A 23,103-nucleotide genomic window follows, 5' to 3' on the forward strand; every position below is an offset into this window, starting at 1 on the left:
AGAACCTGTGGATTGCTTCTAGGCTAATATGGTTTGATCAGCCAAGACCCTCTGAGAGGTCTCCAGATGATCCAACATCCAGAACAGCTTCACTGTCACAGTTTACTCAAGTTTCCAAGTGAATTTCTGAGTCTCATAGCTGCTTTGCCTCTTCTATACAGCTGAGCTGGCCTGTGAGTTCTTTTTCAGCAGTCCTTACTGCATACATAACCATGGGGAGGAAAAAGTGTGAGGCAGCATAGTGCATCTTGTTATTTCTAGGGACTTCGAGAAATTTCTGAAGTTTTTATTTTGTGAGTTTAACAAATTTCTCTGGAAGATAGAATGTTTCACCTGCCTTTAGAACTTATGTTTTAAAGAGGTTCTCTACAACATGGGATATTTTATCTTGTATGAAAGTACTATATAACAAGTATAAAGCTGCTACCATCTGTAGATCATCACAAATCAGATTTACACCTAGGGACTTGTTAAAAGGCAGGGAAACAAGGGCAAGGCATCCCCTTTGGTTGCAGTCAGATGCCCTTAACAGAGTGGATCTAGTAGACTATTTTAGAACAGGGAAACAGAAATTTTTCACTTACAACATGTGAGGTCTCCTGAGATGATTCTATATTTTACTTCTACACCTTAAGTCAAATCCAATTATCCTTCATTAACAGCAAGATTGGTTGGGCAGTGCATAGCTTCAAATTGGAAAGTAGAAATCTAACAAAAAATACTTTGTTGAAATGATGCCCCAAACTATCTCAATATCAGATAAGACCTCAGTATACCTTTGCCATGATGTAGATAAAGTGGCTTATTCAGGCTTATGAGTAAAATGATGTAAAATATTGCCTACTCAGTTTCTTCAAGCAACTTTGTTTCATTCAGAATATAAGCATTAGTATTGAGTTTTGTTTCCAGAAGAGGACACATACTTCTCCAATGACAAGATGTAAAACGTCTATTTTTAAACTCTGTCAGCATTTGCTTTTTTATTTATATCTCTAATAACTTATTCTAGCCTCACCACACTAGATATCTCATTTTAAAATATTTCATTAAGACATGGAAATCAATAGTTAGTGATAGTCACCAGTCACTTTTACCACCCAATACTACAGTGAGAGAATTCAGGCCATTTGATTTGTTATTTTGGTGTTAGCATCTGAGAATATCCAACAAATATATGTGTACTTATAGGAAGAAAACATGTGCTCCTAAATGTGGTAGCAGTCTGAGAAGAGAGCTAGAATTGTAAATTTACAGAAAGATGCTAATACCCTGGGAATCTATCTCATTAATGGAGCACTATCCTAGTGAATGCATTGTGATGTCAGTGGTCTGATATTCTATTCAATCAAAACATGAACAAATAAAATAGTCCCCAGAGTGCTTATTCATTAAGAATGAGATATAGTCCAGAATTTCCCCTTAAAGGAATAATGCTGATGTAAATACTACAGGGGATGTGGCCAGAAATCCACTTCAAATAGCTCACTCTTTATAGTCTTCCTGAGAGTCAGAGAGATCTGTCCAAAGTCTAGCTGTTATTAGGTCAACAGTTACAGAGACCTTTTCAATTTTGCATGAGGAAGAATTCCTGTACTTGACAGTATTTATCTGAAATAGAACCACTAGGTTAAATGAAGTCTTTTTGCTTTTTTTATTTTAATATTTTATTCTTCCATTTTTGGCTTCTGCTTCTTTCTTTTCATAAACTCTGAATCTAACAGACCTGGCTCATTTCCTGGACAATCAAACCTGTAACAGATTAGTTACTAGGAATAAGAATATATTTAATTCCCAGGATTAATATGATAAAGCATCAATGAACTTTGAATGAATTCACCGCTGCTTAAATGCTGAACACTTGTGAATAAAGATTTACAAACTATCCCAGTGTTTCTTGCTGAATGCACACTCTATTACTAATGAATGCATGCTAGAGTTTACTGAATGTTCTACAGTGAGTATACTCAATGAGAAATTTTGTTCATGCTTTTAGATTGAAAAATGCAACCAGAACCAGTGAAAATATCAAATAATAAAAAATGTAGAGAGAAGAACCTGGTAAAGGAGGTAAGCAGCATCAGTTCCATAACGCCCTTAGAATAGACATCCCTGAGGTCAGGAGTAACATGAAGCAGGAAGGAGGTCAGGGCTTCAGTGTCAATCTGGGAAGGAAACAAGTCTACTCTCCAAGCTGGTGCTTCCACAGCGTTTGCCAGCATTCTCCTTTCATAATTTCCATGGTCATTGTGTCTTTCACCACAGCCACATGGAGGAGGGCAGCTTCAGCCCGAGGAAGAGACTTTGGTGGATACAAGAATTGTCACACAAACATGAAGACTTGAAATCCAATACCCAGAAGTCATGTAAAGGTGAGGAGTGTTCCTGCTATGAGTTGAACAATGATGGCAGGGGAATCGCTGCAAACTTGTGGGCATTTAGTCAGGTGTACCTAGCAGTGGATAGGAGAAATTCTATCTCAAGAAGGAAGGTGAAGATCAATGACCAACATTTGAATGCTTTTTCATTTCTTTTGTTTTATTAAGATAAAGTGTCTCCCAGTGTAGATCTGACTGTCTTGGAGCTCTCTGAGTAGACCAGGGTGGACTTGAATCACAGAATCTGCCTGTCTCTGCCTTCTATGTGCTGGCACACATGATGTTCCCATTTCTGTATACATACCATGGCACACAGGTGGAATCCAGGGATATTAACAACCCAAGGCAATGCCATTTCCCATCACAGCAAGCTGTGTAACAAGAGTTTCCCAGAAATATTCTAAGAATCTTATCTGAAAAGTGTTTCTGAGGCAGAATAAAATCCTGAAGGGCCATGGCATTGGTTATTGAATGGAAACTGTGTGATGCCAACTCTCTGTGTTCTTAGGGAGGAAGTCAGTAAACTTCTTTAGAGTAGATGTCTCTGGCTTCACCATCCATACACTCTGCCATTGTAGCAATTAGATAAAATAAGAGTGACTTCATGCTAGTTCATGTGCTGTCAACACAAAGATTTTATTTCCATCACTAGTTCTTCTACTTTTAATGGGTTTATTAACTATAAAATCAGGGATGATATCATCAAGTTAAAAGAAGACAGATAGTTTGCTGTAACCAAGCATTGGTATATTTTTAATCATGGGTGGATTGTGAACTACAGCACAGAGGAGCTCGTGAACTCAAGTGTCCTTACGTCAGCATGGAACTTTGGGTATTCTGGATGCTCTACAGAGATCAAAGGTGGCCCACACTTCATCTCTCCTCATTTTTAGAAAACACTTGACTCCTTATCAAATGAACTTAATGGGGGATCCAAGAGCAAAGAAAGTTGAGTTCAAACTGATCTGCCAACAGTTTCTGTGTTACTTAGAATACCTTAGGGAATGGTTGTCCTTGGAGAAAGGTAATGTGGTTAGATTTTTCAAATTTAGCAGAAGCAAGTGCACTTTTATAGTATTAAAAAATGCTTTGTTCAACACTGGTCTGCCATTTCTCTCTGGAAAATTTACAGGAGAATACAATTTTGAGCTGACTGCAAGTGAAGATGCCATTTCGAGCCATACATAATGAAATAAACCCCTTAGTTATGAATCAGTTATTATATTTCACTGAACTCCAACGGTTTCTTTCTCACTGCTTAATTTCATTCTCGCTTTTGTTATTATGCCTAAAGAAACCATTTTAGCATTTTTTTGCATGCACTTTGAGAATCAAAAATTCCATCTACAAGTTTTCGACTTCTGCCTCTAATTGCTTCACTGGTTGTTCTGGCTGCTTTAATAAATAATATTGTCTGCATTCTGCTAGTCCCTGTTTATTTATTATTTCTCTAAGGGGAAAAGTATCTTTTTGAAAGAGAGAGGGAGGAAAAGAGAACATAAAAAAAATAAACAAAGTCCACTCTCAAAATTAGTAAAAGGTTCTCTGAAAGATGACATAATTTTATATTAACCACATTAAGTACCTGTGGTTGCATGTACTCTGATTTCTTAAGGAAACTGTTCTTTATAGTTGACTCCAAGGCTCTATCATCTGACTTTATTTATCATAGCAACATAGCTTATATTAAAGGATAGCTAAGCTAACTATGGAGGGATTGGTTGTCCTGTGGTTACTCAGTCATACATCTTATAATAGAACACAAATACAAGGCATGGGATGTATCTTTATAAGAAAAAACTTTCTGGAAACTGTGAGCTTAATCACTATAACAAGGAGAACAAACTGAAATGTGAATGGATGACTGGATATAATTGTAAATGTAAATGAATGAATTAATGTGCATATATAATTTCATGTGCTGAATTGGTTACAACCAGTTTAGTTAGGAATAGAAAGATTTTGGAATGGTATTGAGAGAGTTTGTACTTTAATTTGGGAAACAATAAAACTTCTGTTTGGAGAAATGAGTATAGACGGCACATAAATCAAGTTTTAGTTATTAAAACACATTAGATTATTGTCACTATACCATTGTATATTCCAGGTAGGAATTAAAAAAATGTGCAGCATCTATGGAATCTCCACAAAACATTAAAAATCAAACTGCAATATGATCTCATGGTCCCACTTCTGAGTATTTACCAGAAAGAAGTGAGGTAAGCATCTCAAAGACATATAAGCATTCCCAAGTTCTCTGAGACATTATTCATAAGTTTCAGGAGAGGAATCATGTATGTATATATGAATTATATAGAATACAATGGAATATTATTCAGCCTGAAAAACGTAGATACCAAAATATGCAATATATATATATATATATGGCCTTTGGAGACAGTGCAGTAAAAGAAATGAGGTTATAACAAAAGGAAAAGAGTGCATGGTTCACTTACATACAATATCCAATATCTAAAATAACTAAACTCATTTAGAAAGGTAATAACAGTCATGGGAGAGTGGAATTGGGGAGATGCTGATGAACAAGCATGATTTTAGTTGCGCAAGCCTGTGCTCACAGGTTACAGCACTGGGCTGAGCTCTTGACAATGTGATGACTATATCCCCCCTACATACACACACACACACACACACACACACACACACACACACACACACACACACTAAGGTGTATTATTACAAGACTGACATGGAAATCAGCCAATGTAGAGTATTATTCCAAATTAATTCAATGTCCTGTATAGTCAGAAATGCTTCTCTTTCAGCATCACTGGTGATGCTCGTGGTGAGAAGTGTTTGCATGAAAAGAGCCCATTAACGGTGAGCCTGACAACCAAAAAGAGGTACAAAAATGCCATCATACTGGGAGGAAAACAGCGAAGCGCTGCTCTTGTGTTGAGTGGGCACTTATGTTCAGGAGAGGGATTAGGACAACAGACTATGTGGCCACTGTGAGCCGGTGTCAGTCACCTATTCTCTTACTAAGTGGTCATTGGTCTGACTTCTAATATAAGCAGCCTGTGCAATTGTATTCAAAGTGAATATTCTGAAAACAGCAGAAAGCTACTGCTTTAAAAACAACCTGCATTCACTTCAAAGCCACAGTGAGTCCCAATATAGATCTGAAATAAATTTATTGTAGGGGAATGGGCTACAGAACTTCATATACAAGTGTCTGCTTATTTTCAAAATTCACTGTATGCTAGGTATTTTTCATCTTACATGTAAATAATTCTCTATGTTTCACATCAGTTTTGTGAGTTTGTCACAAAATATGGCATTTTTAGCAAACATTAGTTGGTATCATTCGATTCACATTCAAGAATCCAGTGGGCCACTCATGGACTTAGTGGTTAGTGGTAGTGGTTAGTGGTAGGAACCTCAGGTTTAGGTCCTGCACCCGTAAAAATCTGATACACTCTTGTGTACATGCACGTCATTTTTTTTCTGAATTTCAGCTTTCTTTCTGCAAAACTCAAATCTTTCCATTCCTCAGTACTTTGAAATAAGATTAGATTCATCAAATAAGCATCAGATGGATTCCCCTATTCGTCTCCCAGTTCACACCATAGCTCACAGTCAATAGTAAAACACTGTAGGAAGTATCAAAACCGATGAGTGGGGACATCCCACACAGACTCAGCTTAACACCAGAGCTATTTTTTTCTGCTTCCGTTGTAGTCACACTGGTTTTGGTGAAACAAAAAATAGAAAATGAAGAATGAATTAAACTTTCAGTGCAGTGATCACAGATAAAGAAAGGAGCTGTGCCATACAAGTGGAGAAGGGACAGTTGAGTGCCAAACAGCCCAGTGCAAGGATTTAGTCTAGTGTGTCTCCAGGGAACACTTCTCAGTCTGGCTAAGGCAGGCACTACCAGGAAGAAGGAATAAAATTTTTATGAGGTGAACCTTGTACAAGGGAGTTAAATTGCATGGGTGTGCTTTTCTAGAGGATATTGAGGCCATTGTCTCCTCAAATCTCAATCTCTCTCTCTCTCCCTTTCTCTCTCTCTCTCTCTCTCTCTCTCTCTCTCTCTCTCTCTCTCTCTCTCTCTCTCTCTCTCTCTCTCTCTCATGCACTTTCTCTCTTTTACTTCATAGCTGTCATATTGTGAGCAGCTTCTTCAGCAACATGACCCCAACTTTGGTACATGAAATTGTCACAGGATCAAAGCAGCATTGCCATAGACCAGGAATCTGAACTTCTGAGACTGTGAGCTTCCACCCCATCCTTCTATTAAGTTAGTTGATCACAGGTATTTTGCTACTGGATTAGAAAGCTGATTTTCCAAGTCATTTTTCTTAGTGCTGTGACAAAATGCTTGACAAAGGCAGCTTAATGAAGAGGAAGTTCCCATGGCTCCCATTCTGTGGTGCAGCCCATCATGCTAGGGAATGAAAGGCTGCAGCGAGGGCCACTGGTCCCCCTCCACCTCCAGTAAAGAAGCAGAGAGCGGAAAGAGCTGATGCTCAGTTAATTTCCCTCATTTGATTGAGTTCAGGATTCCAGACCCTGGCAAGACACTGCTCATGGAAGGTAGGGTGGGCAGGAGGGTTTCTTCTCACTTCAATTAAACCTTTCTGGAAACCCCCCTCCTAGACACACTTAGTGATAGGTTCCCATGGAGATTCTAAATGCATTCAAGTTTACAATGAGAATCATCCATCTGTTTGTGTGATACTTGGGAAGCTCACTGTCCTGTCCTCACCACCTTCTTGTATTAAATGAAGATACTGATTAGACATACTATCTCAAGGTGTTATCACAAGAAAGCAGCATATTAACACAGGCCTTAAGATATATTGATCACATTGGTGATAATATTGTAATCATAAGCTTGATTAAAATTAAAATAAATGACATTATTTATATTCTTTGAAATACATCTTAACCCAAACAAACAACAAAATAATAGAATAAGCCCCAAACTACCATATCATTCTACATGGATATAGCCATGTTTATTTTAATTCTCTTCTCAACTAGCTACTAGATATTTAATTTCCATTTAATTTTTAAAATGAGAGGCCTGAAGTGTTGGCTCAGTGGTTTAAAGTTGCTCTTGCAGAGGACCTTAGTTTAGTTCCTGGTTCCCACATCATTGCTCACAAGCATTTGTAATTCCTTCTCTAAGCGTTCCACTGTCCTTGACGGATTTCATTGCACACCATGCATACACATGGTGCACAAAGATATACACAGGCAAAATCACAATCATGTAAAATAAATTCATCTCTGAAAAATTAAAATATGTCATGGCTTACCCCTAATTAGATAGTAATGCTAATAGTTGAAACATCTAATAAAGTGACTTCATTTGCTCAATGCCTTATGAGGAATATAGCATCTTAGACAGTGAAGAAAGTGAGTCTCAGAGAACTGAAAGGCTGACAGCTATGCTGCAAAACAACAGTAATATGATTTTTGACTTAATCTGCTTGAGTTGAAAAACACCATCTTTAAATAAATTGTCAGAAATTAGTCTGCATTACTGAGCAACACATATATAGTAGAGAAGAAAAAAGCAAACCGTTAATTAATGTCCCTCGGAGGGAGACAGTGTGATCATGGGCTTTAATGTGTATCACTGTTCATTTTCCTCTGGACTGGAATATTCAGACATACAGATATGAACATATATCTAGATGTAGGTATAAGTATTTCAAAATGCAGAATCTTCCTATCTAGGATCTGTATTCAAAAATGAAATCACAGAGGAAGTCGATGAGCCAGCAAATGACTGCATGTTTTAACATAGCAGATGCCACAATGACTATTTTTTGCAAGATGGCAAAGCAAATATTATCCTGAAAGACAGATACACTCTTGTCAGCATATGAAATACAGTAGTTCTAAAGAGAAAATGATGTGTAGCTATCCATTGCCCAGAGAGTCTCTGAGATGTCACAACCTCTAGATCTATTTTAAAAGGAAAAGTTGTTCTAAGCCCATCTGCTAGCTTCATAATGACCTATGCACTGACCTGGTTAGTTGGGAAATTTAGTTTTCTAGTCAAATTAGCCATTTGCATATGGACATGGGGAAGCTACTTTCTGTAAGCCAGCCGGCAGAGGAGGGTGGCAGAAATGGAGAGATGATACTGAAGGGAATAAAGCAGTGGTTCTTCCTTAAAGTGTCATCTCCTGGGGACAATCCACCTGCCAGGACTTTGTGGAGCCCACATTCTCCCTGACATATCAAAGTCTCCCACACATACTTTGAAACAGTACCTGTGTCTTTTTTGTATGGGACTAGAGACATGGAAGAATTTGCACTTGCCTGGCATATATCAGAAGCACTGATACGTCTATGTCACCAAAGCACACTTGATCTGTCCATCTCTTCCCAGTTCCCCCCTTTAGCTGGACTGAAAAATGGCCTGTTTTGAAGCTAGGTGGTTGCTGCTGAAGGATCTCCAGCTTCCTACACACACACACACACACACACACACACACCTTTCTAAATAGTGACAATAATAGATACGTATATAATCGTTACAGTGAAAATTGCAGCTTGACTCCCTGCGAACTGAAATTACTTCAATCAAACTGGTTTTACTCAAGTATAAAGGAGAGATTATAAAATGTACAGAAGCACATGAGGGGTAGTGACTCTTGTTTATGCCTAGTTCTGTGGTTCAATTGTTTCTTTCGTCTTGAGTTACAAAGCTCCTCAAACCTCATCCCTGGTCAAGAACATGCCATTCTATATTAATAGCATTGTCACTGGTGTGATGAAAACTGAATTTGGAATATATATATATATATATATATATATATATATATATATATATGTGTGTGTGTGTGTGTGTGTGTGTGTGTGTGTGTGTGTGTGTGTGATGACGATAATGTGTATATCCCTAATTATATATTACATATAATACATGATGGATACATACATATGTATTTGTGTGTGTATGTGTGTGTGATGCTAATGTGTATGTATATTCCTTATTTTTTAGGAAATCATGATTTAATATATTCCTGATAACTTACACGTTGTTTGCTTATAACAGTAGAAATGTCATCAAACCAAGGTTTGAGATTATTCTCATAATTGGACTTCAGTTGCACCCATCTGGTTTAGTACTGTCACATTCTGTCTCATGCTTGGGGTTGTGAGAAAAGTAAGGATGCTTTCTGACAGAGAACATGAAAGAGGCATGCAAATAAGTTTACCTATTCATGCAACAAACACAACTGTGCTCGTGCATGTTAAATCCCACCATCAAGCCACTGCACAACTATTTTATTGGATGCATATGGAAATTTATTTGTTTCTGGATTCTTCCGACCCTTACATTTCACACTTGACCTTCTCATAGATATAATACATTCAAGCAGATGAAGGATATTCTGCATGTCTATAGTTTATTATTTGTATTCTGAGATGAGAATGGCCACCAGGCCATTAGTCAAATCCTCACATGGAGGGCTATCTTCTTAGTGGTTTTCTCTTCTCCAGAAAACTTTCGTTATATTATCTTCATGGGAGTGTCCTTTCACTGTCCCAATTTTAAAAATAAATTGTATTTTATTAAGAGCTTTGATTAGTGTAAAAATAATTCCCATTTTGTCCCAATCTTCAGTTATGTGAGGCATTTACTGTCCTGAAGAATTTCACCTCTATCTCCCATCTTTATCACCCTCAAGTAATGAGAACCTAACATAGTTTAAGTTTGTAAATAGACATTAATGAAAAATAATATACTAAGTAATTGTTAATTTTGGCTTTTTACAACTTTTATGTGCAAGTTCTTTATTTACATTGTTTCTACCCCTCTTGCTCATGTTCTAACTCCTTTTGTTTCTTCAAAAGCATAGAGGCATTATATTTTTTTCAGGTGTACAATAGTTGAAACACATAGAAAGTCTACTACATAAGCATATAATGGTAAAAACACATGGGGAAGCAACTATTAAACTACAATCTAAAAATAAAATAGTATTATAAATTTTAAAGTATAAATAATTAAAAGCTCCAGAAAATATACTTTTCTAGAGATTTTTCTGAAAAAGTCATTGCAAAGATGCCAACCCTAAATATTTGTAGCTTGGAAATTGAAAATGTTTAGTATTTTCATACCCTCCCTCTCACATACACACCCACATACATCCTGTGATACATACTCATTCACTCTCACACAAACTCTATCTCTCCAACTGTCCCCCTCTCTCTCCCTCTCTCTACATCTCTCTGTCTCTCTGTCTCTCTGTCTCTGTCTCTCTGTCTCTCTGTCTCTCTGTCTCTCTCTCTCTCTCTCTCTCTCTCACACACACACACACACACACACACACATTCATGAAAATACTTGACATCCACTCTCAAACACATTATTAGCCAACACTTCAACCTTGGCAACCTGCACACAAGATAATAGATGCTCAGAGTAATTTCAGCTTGAGTATCTACACTGTTATTTGTTGACTTCTAAGAAAGAAAAGATGTCTACAAATCAATATAAAAGAACAGAATTGAGCCTCACTTTAAAGCAAAAAAAATAATTTGAAGAAATGATTATGTTTTCATCATTTGGAAAAATATCTATGCAAGAAAATTCTGAACATGAGGTATTTTTAAATGACACAGAAATATTTTTTTTTGTCAGTAAAAGAAACCAGTCCAGATGCTGACTTATCAGAAATGCTCACAAACTGAGAAGAAGGTAATTGCAAACCCACATTCAGAAACAAGATAGGGACTTCTAAATGCGTTGACATGGAGGTCTCATACCTCTGAATTCTAATATATAATTCACTATATCTGTCAGAAGAGACAAAATACAACTGGCAATGCTCATGCAATACTAAAAAATAATAAAGCATAAAATGAAAAAGATCCATCCCCAAGTGCTATAAAATCCTTGCAATTTTGCATCTCCATCTAGCTTTCTCAAGACCAGGAATCACTTGGTTTATTTTGAAATTTCTGTTTCTAGGCATTGTCTGTAGCTCTGAGTAGACATATATATATATATATATATATATATATATATATATATATATATATATATATATATATATATGAAAGTACACACCATCCACACATGGAGAGAGAATAAAGAGATGGAAAGCCCTTCATCACAGAACAGTTCCAAAGGCTCTTTCTCTTGTCCTACAAGGCAGCAAATACTACACAAATACCACAAGAGAAATACCTGATAGGACTAGAAGTGATATCAGGGTCACGTGCTGTCACTTGGCCAATCACAGAGTTCAAAGCAGCATTTTCATGAACTTCAAGGAGGTAAGTTGGTGAAGAGAAGACTGGGGGCTCATCAGCATCCTCCACAACAATTTTGACTGTTGCTGTATCCTTAAAAGGGTCCCCTGCCACTGAAACGTGGGTCGATGTGGATATTGGCTGCCTCCACCTTCAGTGTATAGGATTTTTTGGTCTCGAAGTCCAGAGGCTGTTAAAAAATGACAAAGATGAATGCTTCTCTCTAAACCACAGCAGCAAGAACAAATGAGTATACTGTGGATGGGTGGAAGTTATTCTCATTTAAACCAGTTTGTGACTCTTAATGGGATCCATTCCCCAAGTTTCAACCTGTAAATTTTGCAGGCATTTATTGATACTTGTTTATTATACAAGCTCAGCAAGCCTAATCTATTGTTCTGTTTTGTTTTGCTCATTTCACTTAGAATTCACAGAATATTCACAGTCATGAATTGTAACATCAAATTTTCACTTCACAGTCATAATAAAATTTTACTATCGATGACATGACCAGCATTCTAACCATCTGGTTAACCGGGTTTCTGCTGGTGGCAGATAAGGCAGTATTGAATACAATCTCTATCGGGGAACAATATTTTATCATTTCTTCAACAGTGTGTGAAATGGAAAGACTAAAAATGATCATTGTTTAGTCTAAGGAGACATTACAAAGCATGATTTAGCACTAATCCTAACAAAGAGTATTTCATATCATTTCCAAAACATTTCTACTTTTACTGATTATGTGGCCGAAATGGAGCTTATCTCTTTTTGGGGACATTGTTAGGACTCTGTGAAAAGTACTGTGCTATGGATCAGGTAAACATATAAAGGGATATGATTTCATAAACAGAGCTGTTTTGGTTCATATTTAGAAAAACAAAGTGTGAAGCCAGATAAACTGACACAACTAGGTTTGGTTTTGCCTCACACTTCCTACTTCAAAACTGAAATGACATCATTGCTCTGTCATTGATGATGTTTCTGAAAGAGTCATCATTCTTTAACAGTCCAAAAGACTTTGTCAATGATGGGTGTAAACTGAGTGATGTAAGGTGATGTAAGAGGATACATTCCCTTATATACATTAGAACCCATCTAGGCAAATTCTTGGCAACTTATAATACTCCATATTTTAAGAAGGTAAGTCTGACAAGATTCAAGAAGATAGTTTATATATGTATTGCAATTTCATGGAAGAAACAGAACTTTAAATCTGCAATGCAAATTTTTAGAAAATAGAAAACTGGAACAAAAACTATCATCAGTGAAGTCTTACAGAGCACTTGTGCAAGATTAAATATATATTCTTATTTCAAACATCCAAGTTGATTTTCATATTTGAATTCAGATGTGAATGGACTTAGTTATCCTCCCTGATATTTTTGGGTAAACAGTGCAAATACACTTCTCTGTTGACTCTGAAATAACAATTGTGTCTGTGTATAGTTTGGAAGAGATGATTTAGGATGGTATGAGAATATTCAAAATCTGAAAATCACCCACACTATCTTTCTATTCCATGCACTTTACAAAATCTGTTTAAAATGTGCTCTGTGTTAATAGTGTTATTAATTGATAAGTAGTAATTGTGTATGTTTTAAGGTACAATAATACACTAATACACAAATAGAGGACTTGATCAAGTCAATTGACATACCCATCACCACACCATCTTATCAGTTTGGGTGGATATTAAGACTCTCTTCTTCTAGAAATGTTGTGGCCTCACACTGCACAAAATACCACTAAATATTGTCCAGTTTTGTAGTTTTAGACCCTCAGATCAACATCTTTCCTTTCTCTTCACTTCATCCTTTCACAGCCACCAGTCTCAGATAACTCTCTAGGCATTCCCCACATAGTTTCTACACTTTTTCACAGAAGATGTCTAGGGAACAGTCTGCCTAAATAGGTAAATAGGTTCCCTGTACCTCACTCCATTTTTTTTTTTTTTTTGCTTCACTAAAAATCAAAACCAGGCAGTTCTCCAAGATGATTCTGCTTTTTTCCCCTTTCTGATTGTAATTTTCAGCCTAGCTTAACTATAAAGTGTCCAAAAACACTCTCATGTCCTTAGGACTTTATCAGTTTAAAAACAAAACAAAACAAAACAAAACAAAACAAAAACAAAAACAGTGGCACATTAGCCTGTAGAAATTTGACCCCTCATACACTTTTCTCTAAAATCAACTTGTGGTTTTCATGTCACAAGTACATAGCATATGCCTCCAAGTTTATAAATATTAGTGGACAGAATCACAATGAATGGCTCATTGTTTCAGTTTATGAAAGCACCTTACAGGAACAAAGGATAGCAATTCATAAAAATAATAAAAATGGAATTAGGACTTTTTTAGGCAAGGAAAATGTGGTTCTGGGTTATTCAATAATTGACTTAAACATAATTACACAGCACTCTTCTAGAAATACAAGCTTTTAAATATTTTTCAATTGTTAGTTCAAAGCTCTGAACTTGTATCTCAGCATAAGAATAGTGTTGTTCACTGACAAATTAAATAAATATAGCCATTTATCCCCAACATTGATTGTAATAATTTTTAAACAAAAATATATCCAGAAAATTCCATGTTTCTGTTAATGATTCTCTTCAATGAGGAATTTAAGAGCACAACCATCCATTTCACATATATTTTTGAGGTCCCAGAGACAGAATACAATGATCTTACTCATGATAGAGAAGCACACTGCCACTGAACTATATCCGAAGTAAAACATTATCTTCATGTCATGTGATAGAATTGCAAACTAGGGGGTAGCAGGAGGGAGGAGAAGGGTATCTGTGGTTGGTATGTAAAATGAATAGAAAATTTTACAATAATAAAAAACAAAGCCAGAAAAAAAAAGAGAATTGCATAGTAGGCTTAATGTTGTGCACATTAATGCTTAAGGACAGCAGAGAAAAAAATTAATATTCCAATAGTGTGCCCCATCATGTATTTTCGTATTCATAAATTAGAAAAACTGTTTAAAATATCATGTGCAACAAAGGTGCAAAGAAAAATATTGAAGAAAGTAACATGTCATCCATAACCATGGACCTCTCTTTACACAAGTAAAAATTTGTAGCAATACAAACATGAGCTCATTGTTGCATGTTTTTTATGACGGAAGAGTTCATGATGAAGAACAAATTGAAAACGTACAGAATCCTTCACATCTCACACCAAAACAAAATGAAACAAGAATAAAACACAGTTCACTGGCCAAAATGTTTCACTCTTTATTTCTTGATTTTATTTTCAGAAATTTATCTTCTAGTTCTAATGGCCTCACCTCTAGAACAAAGAAACCATGATATTTATTTTGAATAAAGCTTAGACTTTTGACATATGGTTTAAAATAACCATGGTAGGAGAGTTTGTCTCCTTCCTGAGCCTTAGAGCTCCAGCTGATTCTGAGCATCATGCTTGTCTCTGAGTTCATTTGTAAGCAGTTTTCAATAAGGACTTAAGGAAGCATCAACACATTTGGGAGGGACATTTCAAGATATGGGAGCAGAAATAGGAGAGTTACATCAGGATATCCTAGAAACTATTGAACTAGTTGCTTCTGGGCACAATTGAGATGTGGTCCCACCGAGAATCCATTAAAACTGTAGGTAATTGTATCCTGGAGTAGTTTCACCATCCAGTAATAACTGTCCATCCATTTTGCTCTCAACTGGTTGAAGGTTACTTGGCTTCATTGCCCTGTATAAAGACTGAGTGACTTCTTTGCCTTAGAGAAAACTCACTGAATCATAAATGTGGAGAAAAGTAATAGGAGGCTAGCTACATCCTGGTAACTGTTTACCAGAGGGACATCTAAAATGTGATGTGGTCCCAAGAGACTGGTGATGCTCAACAGTGCTGTTATGCACTTTCTCATCTCACCTTCAATGTTAAATCTAAGTACCTACCAGATCTGGGTTATGCCTGTCTACTCAGCTCTCAGAGATTTCAAGCCAAGTTTCTAGGAGATATTTAAAAATTGAAGAAAATACTCCCCAGCTTACCTTTCTCAGTCGTATAACACCATCCTGTGCCTGGGCATCAGATGTGATTTCAAACAGTGCTGTTCCATCTCCATCAATGATATCATAGGATGACTGTGCATTTTCACCAATATCCTGATCATTAGCTTTAACTCTTCCTATTGTAGTGCCGAGAACCACATCCTCCGGTACTGAGAAGTGATACAAACCTTTACAAAAAGGAGAAACACTGGGTAGTACATAAACACTATCCACTCACTGATTGATTTGTACAGCACAATTGATTGGACATTTCTTCCCTTCTTGATATGCCTAGAGAGGCTACCAAGACAGCAGTATATCTATTCTATGGAATACACAGTCATTTAAACAAGTGAGAAACAAGTATTGCTAGGAAGGAGAGGACCCTCTTCACCATTCTTCAGAGACAGAAAACTTACTTATTCAACCATACATTTACCAAGTATTTACTTGTAGTGACCATATCAGAATATTAGTGAGTCTGTGTGAATTTCCTTTCCTAGTGACTGTATAATTACATTGCCTGCCTGTGAGAATATTCATTGTTGCCCCACATAAAATATTAAGCTAATTTCAACATAGAGAGCTGCAATGTGTAACACATTGAAAGTCACTTTTGAACTTACTTTTCTATTTACTAACTTGTAGACTATTTTTGATAAAATCCAATTACAAAACTTCCGCCATGGCCTGCAGCAAGCTGTCCAGATACATGAAATTCTCCTCTTGTCACTAAATTCTTCATTGCTCTAAAGACTAAAATCCTACCTGCAAAACTCCCTAGGCAAAAATACAATTACAGTGTGCTTTCATTCTCCTATGGGGACAGTAAAGCACGTCTAATCAGTAGCCTTTGTCCTATTTTTATTCCAATTTCTTGGTTGAAGTGTGGTTTGCAGTCATGTTCATTGATATAGTGGAAGCTAGTGGTACTTGACCACTCTCCCTGGCCATTAACACATTACTGCTCACCTGCCCTACATATGTCTATTCCTTCTTGTATATCTTTGCCTCGGGCCTCTATCTTGCTTTCAGATTCCATTTTGTCCATTGCGTGTCAGGCTGGAAGAACTGCCCCAGCACTGATTTGTCCCACAGAAGCAGTCATCAAAGACTCACAGGAGTTAGTTTATGAAATACTAGACTCCACCCCTCTCTGAAGGGATAACTTTGAGATACTGCCAATTTTGTTCAAAATGTTTCCATCATTTCAAACTTTTCTCAGTAGGATAAAGGTACACTAGTCCACAGTGGTAAGTGTTTGGGTCATACACACAGCTGGCTTTCTAACCTGCCCTTTCTCACTTCCACACTGGTGCTCCTTTGCGAAGTTAAATTACTTATAGTCAGGTCCTTGTCTCAGGGCCTGTTTCAGGAAAACCCAACCTCAGACCACCAGGAAGACTGAGTCCTATTGCCATCACAACAAAGGGGAAACAACTGTTCAATGAGCAGCATGCCCAAAGGAAAAGTTAAATCTGTAGAACGTTACCTAACTACAGTTTAAACTCAAACCCTGAATAACCATGGTTTGTATTATCCAATAGAATTGAAGACTAGTTCATTTAATGAGTAAAGTTCTTAAGTTCCTTTCCTTAATGATGAAGTAAAACCTGCTTGGACCGTAATGTTATGGGACTGAAGAATAAAACCATTTTGCAAGTAGTTTTACCATAGTGAGCAAAGAAAATCATTCTATCTAACACATGCTGCCCAATTCTCCCAAGGTTTGTATTCCCTGTGAATTTGGAGAATATCACTCTGGCATGCTTATTATGTAAATACCCAGTGAGTGAACTACACCTTACTGCCAATCATATACCAGGGATCCTTGAAAAGCTAAGCAAATGGAACATTCCTTTATCCACTGCCATTCTGTGTATCAGGCTTTTTCTTTGGGGCCACCAACCAGCTCCGAAATCATGACAGAGATACTATTTTTGTTACTAATGCTCTAACTCAGCTTAGGCATGTTTCTGGCTAGCTCTTTTAACTTAAATTAGCATGTTTCTCTTTATCTACCTTTTGCTTTGGGGCTTATTACTTCTTCCTTCTGTATATCTTACTTTCCCTGCTTCTCTACATCTGGATGGCCAGTGTCTGCCTGGCTTTTACCCCATGCATGTCCCTAGTTCTCTCCTCCTCCTTCCCTCATTCTTCCAGTTCTCCTTTTTATTCCCTCTCCTGCATAGCTGTTGGCCATTCCATTCAGCTCTTTATTAGAACTATCAAGTGCCTTATGCAGGCAAGGTGAAACAGATACAACATATCTTTACATAATTAAACACACATCCTTAAATCGTTAAACAAATGCATCATAAACAAATATAACACATGTTTGCCTAGTTAAAATGCTATTCCACGACAATTCTGTGTGTTGTTGTTATCTCCATCAGGGTAACCATAGTTAATAATCATTACCTCCACAAAAGGAAACACATTAGAAACTCACCTATCACTGTTGAATTGAAATAATCATCTTTCTGCAAAAGATGAGCTGCATATGACTGAATGAACTATGAAGTATCAGGAAGCAAAATAATGATAGGATGAATTATTCCAATAATTTTTCTTAAAAGGGTCATAATTCACAGAGGGGCAGAAATAAAAGTTGTACAATTCTATATGAAAATATATCTCTACACTTACTGCCTTGGGACTTTTATGAATGATCTTTCAATTACTCATCAAATGTTTCATTTTAGAGCTGCACCTGTATCCTCCACTGTTTGCTCTCATTTCCTAGTTTCTCTCTTTCTTTTCATAAAAGATTTTTTCAATTAGTGTTTCCTAAGCCAGCAGAAAGCTCTACCAGATACTTAGCTACTGATATCAGTAATATGATAAGTTATCTTCTTAAAATCATAAGATGATCCATTCTTAGGCTTACCTAATTAACACTGAAGAACTTGCAGGCCCTATACTTTATTTGGCTAACATCTCTACCATCTTTGCATACCATGGCTCCTTTGAAATAAAAGTTTGTAAATTTCTTGATGGACAATAATGTGATAAAGAAACAGTTCCGTCTCTCTCTCTCTTCTCTCTCTCTCTCTCTCTCTCTCTCTCTCTCTCTCTCTTTCCATCTATCTCATTTCTCTTTAACAAACTCAATCAGTTCACCTACAAATTAAGATATTTTAATAGCTTCATAATGATCTTACATTAAACGTCATGGTGTACTTAATGGTGTTCTTAACATGTACTAATTCAGTCCAGAGAGGATATTAAATTAAATCAAATAAACTAGACCAAAAAAAAATCTATCTAATTTTCTAATTTTACTCCTATTCAGAATATTTAAATTGAATATGCATATGTAATTATGCAAACATAATATCATAGATATATATTTGTAACCATAGATTTTTAGCACTGATGACTATTTTTCCCTCCTTTGGCTTATTGATTTCATTCTCTTCCATGTAATTACATGCATGCTTTATTTTTCAGTTCAAGAATCCTCCTGTCATGTCTATAAGACTTTGTTGAAATATTACTCCATATTATATTACTTGGTCGCATGCTTATAAGAAGTGTTTCATGAAAGGATGAGGATTATGTAGATTATGATCATCTCCCTGGCCCACTGACATTGTTTGCCTGGAATTCTGTTGAGGATGGAGTCAATGGTTATTGATATCGCACCCGGTGGCAGGAAAGAGGATGTTTGTTTGGAAGCAGTTTTAATGTATATTTTGTTCCCTATTACAGACTTTACTTGTTTATTATAACAATGGGATTAATAATGGATCAATATCAGGGATGACTTTTTCATCATTAACTCAAGTTCTTTCTGATTCTATTACCTACCATGCTCATGATATTTGATGTTTTTTTCAATATCTTTAAAATTATGAAAATGGAGGTAAATGTGTGTCATCTTGGCATACTTTTCTATTAAGCAGTCTATAGCTGTTATCAGGTTTTGTAATGTTGAGGAAGATTTTACTAAAAATGTGTATGATTTGTAGGTAGTTCAAGAAATCACTTACTCTGTGCAAATTTTGGAGGATTGTCATTAACATCAGTAAGGGTCACTGTAAGTGTTGTGGTTCCAGACAGACCTCCAGAGTGTCCTCCCATATCTTTGGCTTGGATTACAACCAGGTACTCCTCCTTGGCTTCTCGGTCCATGTTTGGAAGGGCAGTCTTTATAATAGCTGAGAGAAAGAAATGGAAGAATGTGCTTCAATAGAGCATTCATTAAGCAATGATTATGTCACATACATAAACATAGATATGCAGACACACTTATGCATACATCAAGTGCCTATTCAAGAAGATTTCCTTTTCTATTGGTATTAAACTGGTATATATCTGTAATATTTATATTGAGTCTCAATATAGTTACAGGCATTCATAGATAGTCTGCAAAAACCCCTATTATGAGGCATTAAGAGAATTTGTAAAAACATATTTTAGAAAACAAACTGCTTATGAAATTAAAGTATAAATCCCAGCAGAGACTCATTTTAGCAAGAAAACCCTGGAAGTGAAACAATCCTTCAATTTATCACACACCCCAAATCCCTTAGAAGATGAGTAAATCAACAAACAGCTTGGAGGCTCTAAGGTCAAAGATAAATTATTCTTTGGCTCACAAATACATTAAGAAGGTGAACAAAATAAATGAATTAGTGGAATCAACTCAGACAAATAAAACACCAGTCAGAATTAAAACATACATATGTTTAAATTCTACTATAGTGCTACTCATATGTACTTTCATTTGACAGTTTAGTCATATAATTTCCTCTTCTATAAAAGAAATAACAATATTAGAAAACTGAAAGATACAGAGAAGATAATAACTAGGAGCAGAAAAATATCACCGCTATGTTCTTTGTGCAGTTTCTTCTGATGTATTTTTAAAACTTTAATTAGATATGCCTAATAAGTAAGATATACTAACATTACTAATTTAATATGTTGTTAAAGATTTTAAAATCTGTTTATATGTCTCTGACATTATTTTGGAAGCTCTTTACATAGTCCTCTATCTACTCACAAGCCTTTCTTCATTGAAAAATATTGCACACATTGTGATCTAATTTCAAGTTCATTATCCGTTTAGTACTTATGTGTGTATGTGCTTATAAACATGCAAGCACAAGTGTAAATGGAATACTAGCATTTTTCTCAGACTTCATTATTTTCCACAGTGACTGTCATTTAGGAGTTTTGTATTTTGTAAGTATTTAGTGGCTAATCCCATTGTTCCTTACAGGTACATAGGTTTTCATCAAATGAATTTACCACAAGTTAAAAATTCTCACAGTGACACATATCCAACCTTTTTAGTTCTCTAACCTTTCCAGCACTCAATAGTTTTGTTATGACTTTGCTACCTACAGCTTTTGTTCTTTTCTCCTTTTCCTTCTTCTCCTTTCTCCTTCACGATCTGTTTCTTCAGCTGTTGGTTGTTTCTCACTGATAGGAACATCCAAGATCTCAAGCCTTCTAGTCAAGTACTACTACTGAGTTCTCTCCCCAGCTCAGTAGTGTGCTTTTATGTTTCCTATTTGTTTACTTAAGTAGGTGTCAAAGGAATCCCTTCTGCTTTTAAGTTCCCACAATGAAATAGTCCTATTGAGTGGTTGTATGTTAAAATGAGGTTGTAAGTAAAAAAAAAAAAAAAAAAAAAAAAATCTATCCAAGCTAAAAAATCATTTCATCCCCTATTTCTAGCATCATTACACCATAAATGCAAGTCATCTCCATCCCTCACTTTCAACCCCCAGACACAACAAATGGTTACCATTCCACCTTCACTTTCACACACATAACTTCATGAATGTATATTTGTCCTACCCTTGACTCCAATCCAACAACAACACAATATTCAATTCAGATTGCTGATGATGCTCTTTGTTTATCAATTCTGAAATTGTATTTCCAATGTTGTTTTAGAACTGAGTTTTAATTAAATTGTCTGTTTGTGAAGGGCTTCCAAAGAGTTTGGATCTTTGAATAACTTGGGTAGCATGAGAAGTGTGAAAGCATCAAGAGAAATGGGACTCAGCCAAGCACTAAACAGAAGAGGTATGAGTTCTTATCATGTCAATGGTCATTGAAAACACTATTGAGAAGGGAAAAAAAATTTTAAAAAGCCACAGAATAATCAAACTCCATCATGAGCATGTTGGTATACTCTGCTGTAGATATGCATTACCATAATTTGGAATATGCTTACTATTTATGGGCCCATTTTCAGTAAAAAGCTTTAGAAACTTCTTGGTTCACACGATATAAAAAGAATGTTCATAAAATTTAGGCATCACTATTATGAATAGTCATCTGTCATATTAAAGATTGCATTTGAGGATTTCAATTTGACATAGTGTTTAATAATCTCAAAGTTTTCATATAGTGCCCCCATAAAGATAGCAAATTTTTTCAAGAAATTGGTAGGTTCAGGTCTCTACATAGAACCTCTCATGTTATTTGAATAGGAGAATTTTTTCAACTTCCTCAGAATAATGGCAGCTTAAAATTTACTAACCTCATCATTTTATATATCAATAGAATAAAGGTAATATCTCATAGAGACTGGGATTAAAACAGTTTTTGTATAAGTAGAAAATATCACGCCTTGGTTAATGTTTTAAGGGTCTATTATCACAACAGAAGCAACTAATCAATATGGAAGGGATTCTTATAAAATTAATCAAGAGCAGTGTCATAGGTCTGTATCAATTATACAGTTGTGTTTGCCTCCTACAATGAAACCTATTTTCCATACGTTCTAAGGTGTGTCCATATTGACAAGTTAATTGATTCTGTGAATATTCTCTTTAATTGAAGAAAAACACATCAAGCTTCTTATCTTATTCTCAGTCTTACTAAGTTTTTCCCATAAAAAAAAATAGTTTTGAAACACATCACAATTCACTATTCCACCTTGTCAAGTAGCAATAATAGCAAGCCTCTCATGCCAGGAATTGTAAGACTCATAAGATACATACACCAAAGTTCTGGGAACACTGTGAATCCCATATTTTTCCCTCCCCCTTTCTCTTTGCCCTGCCTGACTGTATTTAACACTTGTCTTGGTGGTAGAGTTCTGAGTATTCTCCAGCTGTTCCCCAGATCTACTATATACACTCTACACTTAATTTTCAGCAATGAAGAATGATGTTAATGCTTTGCTCAAGTAAAACTATTGCTTTCTGATTTTCTGCAAGATTCTACCATTGAAGATCATTGTAGAAGGTAGTAAGAAGAGTAAGTTTCCAGACTGCACAAGAATCTTCACCACATTCATCACCACTCCATTTCTGTTTCTTTTTTTAATTTATATGTATTGCTATAGCAAAACTTTGTCTAATATCTCATTGTCTATCTTACTCTCTCAAGGATAAGGTTGTCGATGGCACTTCTGTTGCCAATTTTGAATGCTTCATCTGTGGTCACCATTAACCAAATCATCCTTTTGTCATGAGCCCTTCCTTGTATTAAGTT

At 36.0% G+C, this 23,103-nt stretch overlaps 1 protein-coding gene across 1 annotated transcript in view; it reads right to left on the reverse strand.

The window, feature by feature from the left end:
• Cdh8 (cadherin 8) overlaps positions 1–23,103 on the reverse strand; it is a 370,913-nt gene that overhangs the window by 129,533 nt on the left and 218,277 nt on the right. The window contains 4 exon segments of the mRNA XM_036187827.1: positions 11,557–11,723; positions 11,725–11,811; positions 15,640–15,827; positions 19,635–19,802. Coding sequence (XP_036043720.1) covers positions 11,557–11,723; positions 11,725–11,811; positions 15,640–15,827; positions 19,635–19,802 — 610 coding nt within the window.

The sequence above is a fragment of the Onychomys torridus genome, chromosome 5, assembly GCF_903995425.1.
Source record: "Onychomys torridus chromosome 5, mOncTor1.1, whole genome shotgun sequence".
In the NCBI taxonomy this organism is placed as follows: domain Eukaryota; kingdom Metazoa; phylum Chordata; class Mammalia; order Rodentia; family Cricetidae; genus Onychomys; species Onychomys torridus.